General features: G+C 35.8%; 1 protein-coding gene across 1 annotated transcript in view; it reads left to right on the top strand.

The window, feature by feature from the left end:
- SCN9A (sodium channel, voltage gated, type IX alpha subunit) overlaps positions 1 to 16,306 on the top strand; it is a 132,161-nt gene that overhangs the window by 102,892 nt on the left and 12,963 nt on the right. Inside the window, exons 19-22 of the mRNA XM_014546972.1 lie at positions 6,470 to 6,628; positions 6,721 to 6,824; positions 10,052 to 10,225; positions 13,243 to 13,365. Coding sequence (XP_014402458.1) covers positions 6,470 to 6,628; positions 6,721 to 6,824; positions 10,052 to 10,225; positions 13,243 to 13,365 — 560 coding nt within the window. The remainder of the gene's footprint in view (positions 1 to 6,469; positions 6,629 to 6,720; positions 6,825 to 10,051; positions 10,226 to 13,242; positions 13,366 to 16,306) is intronic.

Here is a 16,306-nt window from a genome sequence, read left to right as displayed (position 1 = left end):
GCTTGGGGGGGGGGGAGAATAGGCACAATCAATACACAGAGATAGAACTCGGATTAGTGGTTACCTTTATGGGGTACAGATTTTGAAAGGGCATGAGAGCCCTTTGTGGGCACTGGAAATATTACATTGTGACCTAGGTGACTCCTAGTTGAGTATATCTATATATATTTAAAATTTGTGTACTATACTATATGTATGCTCTACCTGAATAACAATTCAAATAAATGAATAGATATATATTAAAGTGGGTAGAACAACTACATCCACATCATAGGGATGTTAAGGAAATTACATGAGATAACACCTAAATTAATTAGCATAGTACCTATCTTCCTTCTCCTTTCCTTTTGTTTTTAACTACCATGGGTGCATGAATTTTATTTGAATATAAGCCAAATCTCATTTTATGGGAAAAGCAAATGATGGCATCCAATTAATAGAAATTTTGTGTTTTTGTTATAAGTAAAACACTTCTTAAAAAGAAAGTAGATCTTTCTTTTTAAGAATTTTAACATAGATTGCTTGCTTCTTAATAAATTGATTTAGCACCATGTAAAGTTAAGTTTGTACGGATGCTACCAAGATTATTTTCACCCATTATATGAATGACTGATTTAAAATTTTAGGATTACTAGAAAGAAGTGGGCTTGTCAACCAAATTAAGCCTTCAAATTAGAAAAAGAAAGTCTTAGAAAAATTTAAACTCTCTACAGAAAGTGTTTAATGCTGAGTTATTTCAAACTGTAGGTGCAGTCTTACTGAAATCAAATTTTACAAAGGTTATTTTAATCCCACAAATCACCAATGAGAATACTTATGTGATTACTTTAAAAGTATTCCTAACTGCTAATTTGAGTCTAGTATATAACAGATATTTTCAAATGAACTCTGGCCTTGACCATTGAAAATTTGCTAAGGGCTAAAGTTTGAGTTATGCAATATGAATACATGCTAATGTATGACAATGTGATTATAGTTAACAATAACAATACTGTATCTTATACTTGAGATTTGATAAGAAGGTAGATCTTAAATGATCTTATCACAGAAAAAAAGAAGAAATTGGTAACTATATGAGGTGATGAGTATGTTAATTGGCTTGATTGTGGTGATTATTTTACAATGTATACTTAAATCATTAAGTTGTACACTTTAAACATGTACAGTTTTTAATTGTCAATTATACTTCAACTAGAGGCCCAGTGCACAGATTTGTGCACCGGTGGGGTCCCTTGGCCTGGCCTGCAGGGACTGAAACCAGCTCTCTGACATCCCCTGAGGGTCCCGGGGCTGAAACCGGCTCTCTGACACCCCCTGAGGGGTCCCGAATTGCGAGAAGGTGCTGACCAGCCGAGGGACCCCAGTGGTGCACTATTGATCAGGGCAGGGGAGGGACCTCCCAAGGGCTCCAGGGCATGTCTGGCCCTTCCTGCTCAGTCCTGATCAGCTGGACCCCAGCAGCAGGCTAACCTACTGGTCAAAGCATCTGCCCCCTGATGGTCAGTGAACATCATAGCGACTGGTCAAATGGTCGAACAGTTGGACACTTAGCATATTAGGCTTTTATTATATAGGATGTATGCTCTACCTGAATAAAAATTCAAATAAATGAATAGATATATATATATTAAAGACAAGAAATTTACTGAGGGGCACAGATCTCTCAGTTGCATCACTGTGTGCAGCTATGCTCTCTCAACTAGAGACTTTAAACTCATTGGACTTGCTATACTATAGAGAAGTAAAAAGAAAAGGGGAAGGGTAGGGACCAACTATGATATAAATAAAGTGGTCAGAGAAGGTCTTTTAAAAAGATAACATTTGATCAGAGACCTAGAAAAAATTGAATTAGGCCATGCAAATATATGAAGGAAGAATATTTTAGGCAGAGTAATGAAGGCACATGCCCTGAGATGAGAATAGGCATGACATTTGAGGAAATAAAGGGGCTAGTATATATTAATAAAACAAATTGAGAGATGTGAAGAATGGAAAAGTTGAAGTCAGGGGACCAGATCAGTTGAAGTCAGTAGTAGAGGCCAGATCATAAGAGCTGTGAAGTACATTGTAAGCATCTCATTTCAAAGCCCCACAACACGCCATCATGAGAGTGAACGAGTGGATAGTAAAGGCAGAAGTTGGACAACTTCTTGGATGTTCCTGCAGTAATGCAGATGAGAGTTGATGGGAGTTTACACTAGTGTGTTAGGATTGGAGGTGGTGAGAGTATGAGATTCTGACAATATTTTGAAGTTAAAGCTAAAGGAATTTGCTGATAGGTTGGATGTAGGGTGTGAAATAAAGAGAAGAGTCAAAAATGAGTCAAAGTTTGGGGCCGCAGAAACTGGAAATAATGACTTCAAAATGAGTGGGCTTGTCAGGATGGGAAATCAGGAACTCGTTCACTTACGTTGGAAATGACTCTTAACCAGTTCATGATTAGTCTACAGAAGCTGAGCCAGAACCAGTGCCCATTTAGAGAAGCATTTGGCCTCCAGAGATTTTTGTTACCTGAAAGGTAGCAGAAAAATCGAAGAAAATGTGAGAGTTAAATCAGTGAAAATGAATACTAAATTGATTGTTTTGTTCATTGTCTCACATCCATTGATCCTTTCCAACTTAATGACTATCACTTTATTATTTCACATCTTGTTCCTCTTCTTCACCTTCTTTATTCTGTTTCATTAGCTCTGTAATTCAAAACTTCAGGCTCCTTCCCTAGATCTGCTCCTCACTATCCTTAATTCTACTTGTCTTGCCAAACTATAATTATGAACCTGGCATGACTCTTTGATTTTGCTTGCTTTTATATTGTACTTTAATTGGATTATACATTTAGTAAATTGGACCAGCACGTGAGATAGATACACATTAGTTCTTAAAATAATGTATTTCCTGTTAATTTGGTAGGAGGAACCAATTCAATTTCCCCCCCAAAATGTTCTTTGTATACCAACTCTCTATAAAATAACAAATAACTACTTTTGACTTTAGTGACACAGTAACCAATTCCTTTGTACCTTTTATTAGAAAGAAAATGTGGACAAAACACTTATTTTAGAGGATTTAGACATTTTTAAGAGGTGGTGAAAAAATGATTTATTTTCCTAATGAAATTTTTACATTAATTATATGGATCATGCTATTATGTTTTTATTAATGGGTAATCTGTCTTGGTCAATGGTTTCTTTATCATTTGAGAGCATTGCTTTAACATGATGAAACAAGTTTAAACTTTATGTAATGGATCACAACAGCAAATTAATGAAACCACCCAAAATAAATATTGTTTGCCCACAGGGATCTATTAAAATGTTTGAGAGGTTCTCTGTTATCTTCACATTTAATTAATAGTCCTTAAAAAAAGAAGGTGTGATAATGTTGCTCACCATCTAGGTTGGGAATCTCTTGGGAAATGCCTTTCCATAAAACCCAGAAAAGTAGTCAAGCACTCCTGCCTCAAAATTAGAGAAACTCTATGAGATGTGATAAATCCTGAGAGCAATATTTATGAAGCTTCATCCCAGATAAAAAATTGTCTTACCTGTCTAATTAGAATGCATAGTACCTTTTCTTGCTTCAATCAAGAAAAATATTTTTCTTCAACTTTAAGACTGCCAAAATAAATCCCAGTTGGTAAAATCTTCTTAACCCTTTGGTTAAGAAGATTCTGTTCTGAATGAGAACTTTTTTTAAGTATAAGATAATTTCTAAAGTCTCAAGCATTAAGTTAATATAAAAACAAATTTCATCCTAAAGTTTTCCAATCTTTCTAGTGTTTTCTTTTGCCCTGAAAAAGATATCTGGGAGTCAATTTTTGGTCCTACTAATTTCTCTTTACTAATGTATTTGAGATATAAGGTAATTATTTTAAATACAATAAAGGTAAATTCTTTCAGATCTGAGGTCATGTTAACTGTAATTAACATTGGATAAGTGAAGTCAGGTGTATATTTTCCATTCACCCTGTTGTTTTTTTAAATCCAATTTTTGTGTAAATTCTAGAATTCACAGAGATATGACCTTTAGATCATGAAATTCTTAGGTGATTTTAGAACTCTTTTGGAGGGACTGTGTCTTTCAGGCAACTATACACAGCATATTAAGCTATGTATAGGACGCAGTGATGGCGAACCTATGACACGTGTGTCAGAGGTGACACGCGAACTCATTTTTTTGTTGGTTTTTCTTTGTTAAATGGCATTTAAATATATAAAATAAATGTCAAAAATATAAGTCTTTGTTTTACTATGGTTGCAAATATCAAAAAATTTCTATATGTGACATGGCACCAGAGTTAAGTTAGGGTTTTTCAAAATACTGACACCGAGCTCAAAAGGTTCGCCATCACTGGACTAGAGTAAGTATTGTAAGCAGAAAGAAAGGGCAAAACAGACACAGGTTTAGCCTTATTGGAACTTAGAAACTTCCGGAGAGAAAGGGCAGAAACACATAAAATATACATGATGGCAAAAATACCAGAGACTTGGGGGAAAAACATTGCTTGCTACATTTCTATAAAGCTGGAAATTACTAGTAAAGTGTGAGGGGCTGAGAGAGAGAGAGAGAGAGAGAGAGAGAGAGAGAGAGATGTGAAAGAGAAAAATCTATTGATTGCCTTCCGCACAAGCCCCAACCAAGGCCAGGATAGAACCCCCAACCCAGGTATGTGCCCTTGACCAGGATTGGAACCTGTGACCCTTTGGCCCATGGACCAATGCTCTAACCACTGAGAAAACTTGCCAGTGCTATACATTTTAATTTTTTATAATGGCTGCATTTAACAATGGACTAGTAAAATATCCTAAAAATTTCACAATGTGTTATCAAGAGCTAGTATGAGCTGGGTTTCCTAAACCACTGAATTCTGCCCCTTCATATTGCTGTTTCAGAGCGTTCCAGATTTGACTCTTTTCTCTCCTAAATAACTTCTTTTGTAGGAGCTCAGAAAATGTCCTGATCTCAGATGACACAGATATGCTAATGATTCCTACATATTCTTTTCTAGCTCAGATTTTTCTCTGTAAAATTCATGCTTCCAAATAGCTACAGAATTCCTGGATGTAGAGATTTCACTGGCATCTCAGACTTATTACCTCCCAAGTCAGCTCCTGCTCCTGTAGTCATTCTGGGCTCCTCCTTTTATCTCACATCCACATCCAGTCAGTCACCAAATTCTACAATTTTACCTGCCAACTATGTTTTGAGTCTATTATTGTTATTCTTGCTGCCCTAAACCAGAATTCTAAATGGTTTTTTGGCTAAGGGTCTTTCCTTACCTCCACCTCTCTTTTTTCTCCTCTTCCAACTTACTCTCCACACAACCGTTGGAGACATCTACTTAATTGCAGTCTGCCTTATCATTCTCTGCTTACAACCCTTCCCTGATTCCTCAGTGTTTATAGGATATAGACCCAATTGCCTAAGGTGGGAGAAATGCTTTCTGTAATCTGATCAATTTCTCTAACCTCAGCTGGGCCTCCTGTGTACACTTTGCTTTCATAATAATTCTGAACTGCTTCAATTTCTATGCATAGCACATTCGGCTGCCTCTGGACCAGAATTCCATGCAAACCCTTTTTGGCTAGTACAGTGATTCATTTCAGGCTTCACCCCTTCTAGGAAGCCTCCTCTGACCTCTTCTCAATGAGCCAGGGTAGATGGGCTTATTCCAGATATACCAAAATAACCCCTGCATATCTGTCAGTTTAGTTGCTTATCAGGTTATAGTCATTTATTTATATGTCTGTCTGCCTAACCAAAACCAAAAATAAATTCCCCAAGGAAAAGAAACTCTGTACGTAACTAACTATATAGAAAATACTCAAGAAATATTTAAAGGAGAAATGAATGAATAAACCTGAAACATTTTTTAAAAATGTTTCTCAATTTTTCATAGTAGTATATTGTACACCTAGGATTCCAACGTCAGATTTGTTTTCAACCTAAGAGTACTTGAAACAGTTTCATCTGCATCTTCTAATCAAGATCTATTTTTTAAACTTAATTTTAGGACCTTTGCTAATTTTCTTATTATTATTTAGAGTGGTGTTTGTCAAAGGTTTTTTATGGAAGAGCTGAAGCCACACCAGATTGCAAACTAGATCTATATTAAGAAAACTATATCTTTCAGTAAAGGAGACCCTGAACTGTCCTCAGATTTTAGTTCATTTATTCATTCCTCAAATTCAGTGTTCATTGTGTATTAAGATTGCAAAAAAATGTTTTAAACACTGTAGAAGAGATTGGCGAGAAGTCAGAGAAATACAGAAGACAGGAATATATCCTAAGTTAGAAATAACTGACAAGTATTAAGAAAACACCATGAGAATTAGGAGATGAGAGAAGGTTGAATCTATTTGAAGCTGCGGGTATGTGTTAGAAATTATTTGGTTGAGGGACTCTCTTAGGGAAACATTTGCATTAAATCATGTATTTTAGCCATTTTAATGCATATCTTTCTTGCCAGGTTGCATACGGAGGTTCCCATGCTGTGACGTTAGCATAGACTCAGGAAAAGGAAAAATCTGGTGGAATATCAGGAAAACATGCTTTAGGATAGTTGAACACAATTGGTTTGAAAGCTTTATTGTTCTCATGATCCTGCTCAGCAGTGGTGCTCTGGTAAGTAATCTGACACCCAAAGCAATAAGTTGATTGTCAGTACTTAATGAATTGGAAGATAAAAATACCGTAGCAAGTTGTTTGTTTTACGAAAAGGAAAAATCTGGTGGAATATCAGGAAAACATGCTTTAGGATAGTTGAACACAATTGGTTTGAAAGCTTTATTGTTCTCATGATCCTGCTCAGCAGTGGTGCTCTGGTAAGTAATCTGACACCCAAAGCAATAAGTTGATTGTCAGTACTTAATGAATTGGAAGATAAAAATACCGTAGCAAGTTGTTTTACTAACCATTAATCCCTATGATTAGTACCAAGGGTAGAATTTTAGTTCAGGTCAGTAAATACTCACTGAGCACTTCTACATGCAGGGCATTCTTGCTGCCCTGAATGCAAAAATGGGTAAGACCCAGGTAAGATAAGGAACTTGGAGAGCAATTGGGGAAGAAAGGGGTACCAGTAATGAAAGTTTATAAGTGAAGAATGTACTGATAAAGCCTGTAGCAAGAACCATTGTCTGTTTGGGATTTCAGAAAAGTAGATGATGTTTTGCAAGATCTAGCTAGAAAGATTAATAGTAATTTTCCAGTGAGGGGAATGTAGTAAATTGAAAGGAAGCATAAAACAGCATCAGATATACAGGATATTAAAAGTTGGCATACTTAGGAAGTGTTATGGGAGGAAGAGCAAATACAGAGATGGAAGTGGTGGCCAGCGATGCTGTGACAAAGATAGGCAGTGTCAGCTTATGAAGCATCCTGGGTACTATTCTAAGGGAAAATAAACTGCAGTTTTAGGGTGACAGTGGACAAGTTTCTCAGTCTTTTACGTATACCGAGCACCTTCAGTGAGAGTTGAAGGGAATCTGGGAGTTAAGAGCTCCCTGAGCCTTTTCTTAATTTGTTTTTCTTCCCTGCTGACTAACAGAGATGAGCCATTAGAAGCATAGTTCCAGCTGGAGATACCACTGGAAATTCCATTCTACTGAAAGCAGAATTTGCAAGAACTTTATAAATTGCCTCATAGACAGTCTTCATGGATCTGGGATTTGATTTTACTCTTACAAGAAGTTAACCTGTTACTGTTTTGTGTGTGCTGGCGGAAGATGTGAGACTTCCGAGTCAGAGACAAAGGACTTGATTACTCATGGCATAAAAGGCAGCATGAACTTCAACATGTTTGTGTTGGTCCTCGTTGTCCCCAACTCCCATGGGGCCATAGCATGGAGCTAAGTGTACATGGCACACACAGTGGGTTAGCATCACAGCTGACAAGCACTGAGCTTAGGGAACCCATCCTCTTATAACAAGCAGTAAGCAACCTGGCTCTTTGTCCTCGAGGGTAACACCATCTCATCTCTCAAGTTTGCTTGTTGTAAAAACAATCCTGAGAAATGGCCTAGATCAAGAGTAATCCAGCCTTGAATTCTTGGCACACCCAACAAAAACACACAGGGACGTTCAGGGGGGACAGTAAATTGCCTCTCCTAACAATTCTCCTCTCTCAAAAACAGGAGATGAGTACGAAATTGCTACTTCACTTATCAGGTGAAATGCAAGTAGGAGTCTTGACAGTGTCTACATTATCTTGTATTCCTAATGACTAAGGAAGTTTATCCCATGCTGAGTCACATAATATAACTAGTCTCAGAAAGGAGATTACCAAAAAATTATAGAAAAGCTTAGAGTAATGCCTTGTTCAAAATGTCTAAAAAGGAAGATACCATTTTTTGGGGAAATAAATAAAAAGTAATAGCTCTAATTTAGTACATATTTGTTGTATTTCAAGACCTTTATATAGGTGTTCTCCTTTAATTTTCAACAATCCTGTGAGATTATGGATTTTGCTTATTTTACCAATGAAGAAGCTAGTTATATAGTGTTAACAGTTGCTTAATGTCTCAGAGCTAGTAAATGACAGAGTCATAACTAAGGTCAAAGTCAAAGCCACTGTACATTTTACTATTCTGTGGCTCCTCAGGAAGGGGGGTGCATACCAGACAGGTGAGTAAGTGGTAACTGAAATGAGTAATAGTAAAGCCCACACCCCAAGTCAGATAGAGCTCATATAATGCCCTGCTTGTCCCCTTGCTCTCACATCCACAAAATTAGTCCTAGAAGCTAGGAGCCCCATTTCAGGCTTTGGGACTTGCCAAGCAAGGTGTGCTCAGGCAGAGTATTTGGCTTTCAGCATTTACTGGTCCTGCTGTGCACCCCAGGCCCAGGAACAGCACTCTTCTTTGTGACCAAGCCCCTTCCCTATCTTCCGCCATAGTTTCTGTCTGAGTAGCTGGCCTGATTCCTGCAGAACTTGGAGAAGGGAGGCAGAAAAGTCCCGAGGGCTGGAAGTCTCCCCTGCACTTTAATTCCACTGACTTTCAGAACCTCTGCCAGCTGCTGAAACCTTCTTTTAGCATCTTAGTAATCTGCCCATTCTCTCCGTCCCAACTTCTCTGTTTCCTTCAATATTCATACCAACAGTTTGCACAAAGTGCTTGGGATCATTTTTAGGGTATTGATAGGTGAATTTGGAATAAGAAGAATAAGAATGGCACAAGGCCAGGCTTATGGACAGATAGTATTATGTTAATCACTAAGGTTACAGGCCCTTTTGCTTTAATTTTCTTCACCATGGTAAATATTGTTTAAACTTGAAAGAGAAAATTCTTACTACAGACCTGTTTGGGTCAGCAATCATTTTCAATGTCTTCAGTGAGCTCAGGCTCTTTAAGTTTATTCAAATTATTTCCCAAGGAACTTGTGGCTGTGGTTTGTTACTGGGAGAGTGTTAAGGGTGCCACATTCATGGAATGAATATGGGAGTGATTTGTAGAACTGAAGCTTTTAATGAATGATAAAATATTGTGCAAAATTCAAAGAAGAAATCAACCTCTATGTTCTATAGTCATCCTAAGCTCCTGCGCATGGTCATTTAGCAAGCCCTTCTGCTCTTCCTGCTGTGTTCCTGGGGATGCATAAGCATGTAAGACCTGAAGGAGGGGCTCCAAATCCTACTGTTGTAGGAGAGTGCAGGGTGAGAAAGATATAGCAGAGTGGCTGACCCTGGAAACAGGGTCTGAAATTATCATGTCTTATCCAATTTGAAGAGGGATAAAAGAGGAATCAGATGAAGTGGAAGTCCTTGCAAGTGCCAGAGATCTGGTTTTTTTCAGAATATTCAAAATAATTTCATTCCTTTGTGACCCCTTTCTCTTCTCATGACCTCTGGTGACTAGTGGCATGCACTGATGGTGAGAAGTCTAGAACTGGTGTCACACAGTAGCTGTAAACCAGAAGAAACTCAGTTGGCTCATAATAGTATTATTATATTTCAGTGGTTTTCTTCATCAAAATTTTTATTTCCTGTTTTTATTATGAATCATAAGCTTTTAGTTGGAAATGAATAGAAATTTGAATATTATTTCCACAGGCTTTTGAAGATATATATATTGAAAAGAAAAAGACCATTAAGATTATCCTGGACTATGCTGACAAGATATTCACTTACGTCTTCATTCTGGAAATGCTTCTAAAATGGGTAGCATATGGTTATAAAACGTATTTCACCAATGCCTGGTGTTGGCTGGATTTCTTAATTGTCGATGTAGGTACTTTGAATGAAATTTCAAAGAGGATTTCGTGTGATGATTAAGTGTTCTGCTAAGCCTTCACTAATGTTGTATATTATAATTTTGGTTAGCTTTTTGTATTTTCTGTCTATAGGTTTATGCTTTTAGAAATATTAATATAGCCAGTAGATATCTGTGAGGAATAATAAAAGAGAAACTTTTCAACAAATGTAAATTCTTTTCTCTACCATTATAACAATTTACTCTTGCATGTGTTTTTTGCAATCAGAGAAGATGTGATTTGGATATCATTCCTGTTGGTAATATGAACAGAATGAACAATTGGAAAGTAAGGGGTGGGAATGGAAAAGGGCAGAAACACAGGTTAAAAAGATAAAATACTGATTTTTTTTTTACTATATAAAGTTAGAAGATAAGGCGATGGGTGCATCAAGTTGTCTTTGTTAGCTAAAAGTTATATAAAAATGGTAGTTAGTACTAAAGCAAATAACTCCATGTTAGAGCGAAGAGGGTGTGGAATTTCAAAGTATGTATCCTAATGACAATGAATGGGAAAACCAAAATTAGTCACAGCTCTTATCCCCATTCAAACACCCAACTTACCATTCATCTCTAGAGTGGTGGTGGAGCAGAGAAATTGGCGTTAGTAATTTCAAATAACAAATTCACAGAACTGTTGAGTACTTGGATGAAAGAAAATACATCAAAATGCTTCAGTTTATGTATTATTTTTAACAAAGCAAAAATATTTTTTAGTCATCATCTTGAAATAGTCAGGAAACAGATCCTAAAACAGCTTGTGAGATCAAGGCATCTCACATAGAAATTAAGTGGTACAACCCATTATTGTCAAGTCATTCTTATTTTGTGTACTCTAATTATTTTAGTTTATATTTTCTTGATATAATTTAATTATATAAAATAATGTAATTGTTATATGATATTCTATATTATTTAAAAAGGCTTCCTTAAATTAAGCTATGACCTCAAACTCCTAATTTTATTTTTCTCAGAATGAATTATTTCTTCATTCTTATATTAATTCTCCTAGATTTTCCAAAATCTAGTCTTTGTTGTTAAGAAAGAAAGATTCTATAATAAGTCATAGTTTTTAGAGATTTTTTTCCCATCTGATGTCTGGAATTAGAAGACAACATGCAAATTTTTAGAGTACCAACAAGTGCTCTAACATTTAACCAAGAGTTCGCATTATGAAACTTTTCAGAAAGGGTAAATCAATGCAACAGTATTCATAGATATCAAAATTATATGTAAGCATGACTATAAACAACAAAATCTGACTGCAAAATTAAGCCAAAACTAATTATATCTACTCTAAAGTTCAGTTTCTCAACTGTTAAACTCTAACAGCTCAATGTATTAAATATTAAAAGTAATAACAACTTTTTTATTTTCTATATAGGTGATATGCAAAAAAATTTTTTCCCAAGGTATACATAGCACCTCTTATGCGCTCTTGGGCTTTCTAGTTTTTGATGGCTTATATTAATGACTTCATATTGTTTGTTTTTATATTCGCCTTTTATGTATATGTTACCTAGTTACTGCCTAGGATGCTTTTGTAATATAATAGTTTTAAAGAAAGGCTAACCAAAATAAGAAAAAATGATAAAAGAAATTTAGGTTATTTCTTTCTCTTAACCTGTAACTATGATGGTTCTTTTAAAAGTTATTTTAAAATATTTAAGATATTCAAAAACCTTTAAAATGTTACTATAAACATGTTATTTTTATCACTCCACTTAGGAAATAAAAGTTTACAAGTAGAATTGAATTTCTTTTAAATTAAGAAAGAAATATAGCCATAATAACAAATTACTTTTTGTATTTGAAAATATGAAGTGGTGATATGAAGGGTTATGTAATAAGCAGAACTTGGGGAGGTATGTAGCTTCGATTTGAAATATTATTTAATATTTTGAAAAAACAGTAAATAAGTATTTATCTATAATTATATAACATATTACACATATATTTGATATGGAATGTTTCTATAATGTAACATGGAGAGCAAAGTTGCACACAATATTCTTGCTGGTAGAGATGAAAACTAGGGATGTAGATTTGAGGGAGGAGCTGAGATTTTTTTTAATTTTTCAAAGATTGAGCAACTTATCTAGTCTAGTTTTTCTCAAAGTGTGATTCTTGAACCAACATCATTGGCACATATAGGTGGGAACTTATTAGGGATACAATTCTCAGAACCCACCTAATATCTACTGAATCAGACACTCTGGTGTTGGGACCCAGCATACTGTTGTAACGAGCCCTCCAGATGATTCTGGTGCATATTCAAGTTCCTGAACCACTGATCTGATTTGATATTCAGAGAATGGACTTGTTTGATTTCTGCAGGCTTTTTTATTATTTGAAACTTAATTGAACATTATTCATAAGTATGAGCATATATAGTGTGTGTGTATATATATATACATATATATATGCATATTTAGGTAAATGGATGTTTATGCATATATACTAGTATATTCTCAGTTATAGACTATACTGTAGTTTTCTCAATAATTTTCAGCTGTTATATTCAATATAATAACCCTATCACGAAATCATGATTCTTCACATTGCTTTTATATAAGGTTTATATTAAAGTTTAGATGTAGTTGAGTTAATTCCATATGCTCTTATGAATTAGCTTTAGAATCACACATTTTGTTATGTCCTGGGTTTTATTTCAATTAAAATTTTTATAGCTGCTCTCATTAAATGTTCAGAATTAATATGCAAAAGTACATAACCATGGACTATCAAAGTGTGAAAGGTACATGTGATTTTTTTCAGATATAAGAAATAACTTACTTTCCTTCTATTGTTGCATTTTATTTTGGTTAACCTTCCTTTCTATCTATTTCCTTGCAAAGCATTCCTCTTACCCATTGTTTTAGGCAATGACTAGATAACTTGATATATAAAATTATATTGTTCTTGTTGAGCTGCTCTTAGTGATCTTTCATGATTATTTCATTCAAATAATTAATAAAAATTTTTTTTGCAGGTTTCTTTGGTTACTTTAGTTGCAAATACTCTTGACTACTCAGACCTCACCCCCATTAAATCCCTTCGGACACTTAGAGCTTTAAGACCTCTAAGAGCTTTATCTAGATTTGAAGGAATGAGGGTAAGAAAATACTAAACTTTCTAACATAATTTGTTTACACTTTTATAATATTCTTATTTTATAAATGGAGTATAAAATGTGAAAAAATATGTTTTAAAATTAATAATTATATTCTTATTTTATAAATGGAGTATAAAATGTGAAAAAATTAATATGTTTTAAAATTAATAATTATGGGCTGTTTCTATTTACACATGCATATAAGTATATGTATATATATGAACTACTTATGTATATAAGTGTGTGTGCATGTGCATATACACTCAATTGTTTAGTGCATATGTTTAACAAAGAATAAATCAAATATTATTAGGCAATGATCCAAATAAGTAGCTTTTCCCTTCTAAAATAGAAATCTTCCCTATGCTAGAAGATCAAGTGAAGGGGACACTGTTAGTCCTGAAAACATCTCTCATATATAAGTCATCAAGGACTTGCCTGTATCAGGTGCTCAAATAATATTTTGTAAAGAACTACCTTAGGTATGGGGGCATAAGAAAAAAAAGAAAGTGAAGTAGCATCTGCCATACTTTTAATTTCATCCTTAAAAATAAATATTTCAATAAAAGTAAAATTGTCTCCAAACTATATCTGAGAAAACTAAAGCTCTGACAGTTTCCATAATTTGCACTAGGCTGCATAGCACCAGAAAAGAGATTCATTTTACAAAGGCAAACAAGGTGAGATAAATGATGACTACCAGCAACCTAATTTTAAGGGCTGTACAAACCAGCAAGTTCTTTCTAAAATACACAGAGGACAATGACTTTAGTTTCTCTACTTAGTCTATATCCATACTGTTGTTGCTCTCCTCATTTTCTTCTTTTCTAGATTTATACCTGTTTTCTCATGCCTCTGTTCTCTTGGCCGGGAATCATCCCTCATTCATCAATGTAGCAGATAAATACCTACCCATTCTTTAAGCCTCAATTAAAAATGTGCCATGTCTGCCCACCACCAGGCATAATTAGGCATCCTTTCTCTAAGTTCAGATACATATAATCCTTATTATCTTATATTTATTTATCAGACTTCCTCTCTTCCTATAGTCTCCGAACAATTTAACATGCAGATCAGACTAGCTCCCTGCTTCCCTAAATGTGCTCTACTGATCAGCTATCAGCGTCATCAGAACTGATTAGAAATACAAATTCCCAGGCTCCACCCCAGACCCAACTGGTTCAGAAACTCTGGGATAGGGCTCAGAAATCTGAAGCCTCCGGTGAATATTAGCGATGGTTTAGCCTAGCAAATCTTCGTTATTATTCCTGCTACCCTATGACTGTCACCTCTGCTGCTTAATGCACCCAGTGTATGATGGATCCATGTATATGAGAGGTCCTGATTCTATAAAATAAATTTCATAAATAAAATTGAAGTACTTTTTCTCATGAGAATTGAAAAATTACAAGTTACATTTTATACAGAAATATGGTTTTGAATTTATTGACATTACCTCCCTTTTTGAGCATTAGCAGAATGCTACAATTTATCCAGAACTTAAGATGGATCCCTGAACTTGAGCAGACGTTATACTGAGTTTTATGAACAAATAACATACTTTCCCCTACAAACTTACTTCCCTCAGTGATTAACCCAGCCCATTATTTTACCGTTTTCTTTGTTCTTTATCTATGATAATAAAAGCATAATATGCTAATTAGACCAATTGTCCTTCCAGATGTCCTCTTGGACGACCTTCCAGATGAAGTCACAGGGGCAGGGGCCGAGGCAGAGACGGCCGCAGCGGGGTGGGGGCCAAGCCCCTTGCACAAATTTCGTGCATTGGGCCTCTAGTCTATAATACAAGTGAATAGTTTAATATATTTGGAAGGGAAAACATGTCTATTTTATCACATTTATTAGGCATGTTAAAAAGGAGATGTTTCTTCATGCTGTGTCATTTTGAAAAAGAAAGTAAATAATGATTTGCAGCATTTTGTAATCTTGAGGTTTGACTGAGTAGGGACAATGGTCATGGAGAGATAGATAGGGGAACAGTATTTCTTCTTTGGCATCTGCCATGAAATAGTAATCATACAGTGCCACAGGAACATAGAGGTGGGTGTAGCTGCCCAAGGTCATCTGGGAAAGCTTTGCCAGGAAGTGACCTTGGGCCATGACTGAGAGAGGGGGCCCCAAGACACAAGCAGGTCAGCATTCCAGGCAGAGATGCTACATGGCAGAGAAGCACGAAGTCCCGTGTGCAAGGCACATGTGAGCAACGTGAAGGATCAGTGTGCCTAGCTCAGTGGTCAGCAAACTCATTAGTCAACAGAGCCAAATATCAACAGTACGACTGAAATTTCTTTTGAGAGCCAAATTTTTTAAACTTAAACTATATAGGTAGGTACATTGTTATTAACTTAATTAGGGTACTCCTAAGGCTTAGGAAGAGCCACACTCAAGGGGCTAAGGAGCCGCACGTGGTGTAAAACAACTCCATTTATTATCTCACACTTCTGTATGTCAGAAGTCCAGAATGGTGTGGCTGGGATCTTTGCTCAAGGTTTCACAAGGCTGGAATCAAAATGTTGCCCAGGTTGAATTCCTTCATGGAGGTCTGAATAAAAACCTACTTTCAAGCTCACTCAGGGGGTTGGCACATTCAGTTCTGTGTGGCTCTAGGACTGAGGTCCCCCTTTCTTTGACACTTGAGCCTCTCCATCTTCAAGCTAGCAACAGCAGGTTGGATCCTTCCTGTGCTTCCAATCTCTCTGCCTTCCTCTTCTGCTTTTAAGAGCTCTTATGATCACACAATCCAGGTTTATCTAGCTGTTTTAAGGTTAACGGATTAAAAACCTTAATTACAACTGCAAACTCACCTTTGCCATGTACTATAACATATTCATCGGCATAAAACCAGAGTTGAGGTCATAGGGGTCAAAATTCTGCTTCCCACAGCTTTTGTATCAACCCCTTCACTCCATTCCAGCTTCTG

This window comes from Myotis brandtii, unplaced genomic scaffold (assembly GCF_000412655.1).
Source record: "Myotis brandtii unplaced genomic scaffold, ASM41265v1 scaffold112, whole genome shotgun sequence".
In the NCBI taxonomy this organism is placed as follows: Eukaryota; Metazoa; Chordata; class Mammalia; order Chiroptera; family Vespertilionidae; genus Myotis; species Myotis brandtii.
Note: the sequence above shows the minus strand (reverse complement) of the source record. Positions and strands in the feature narration are given on the sequence as shown.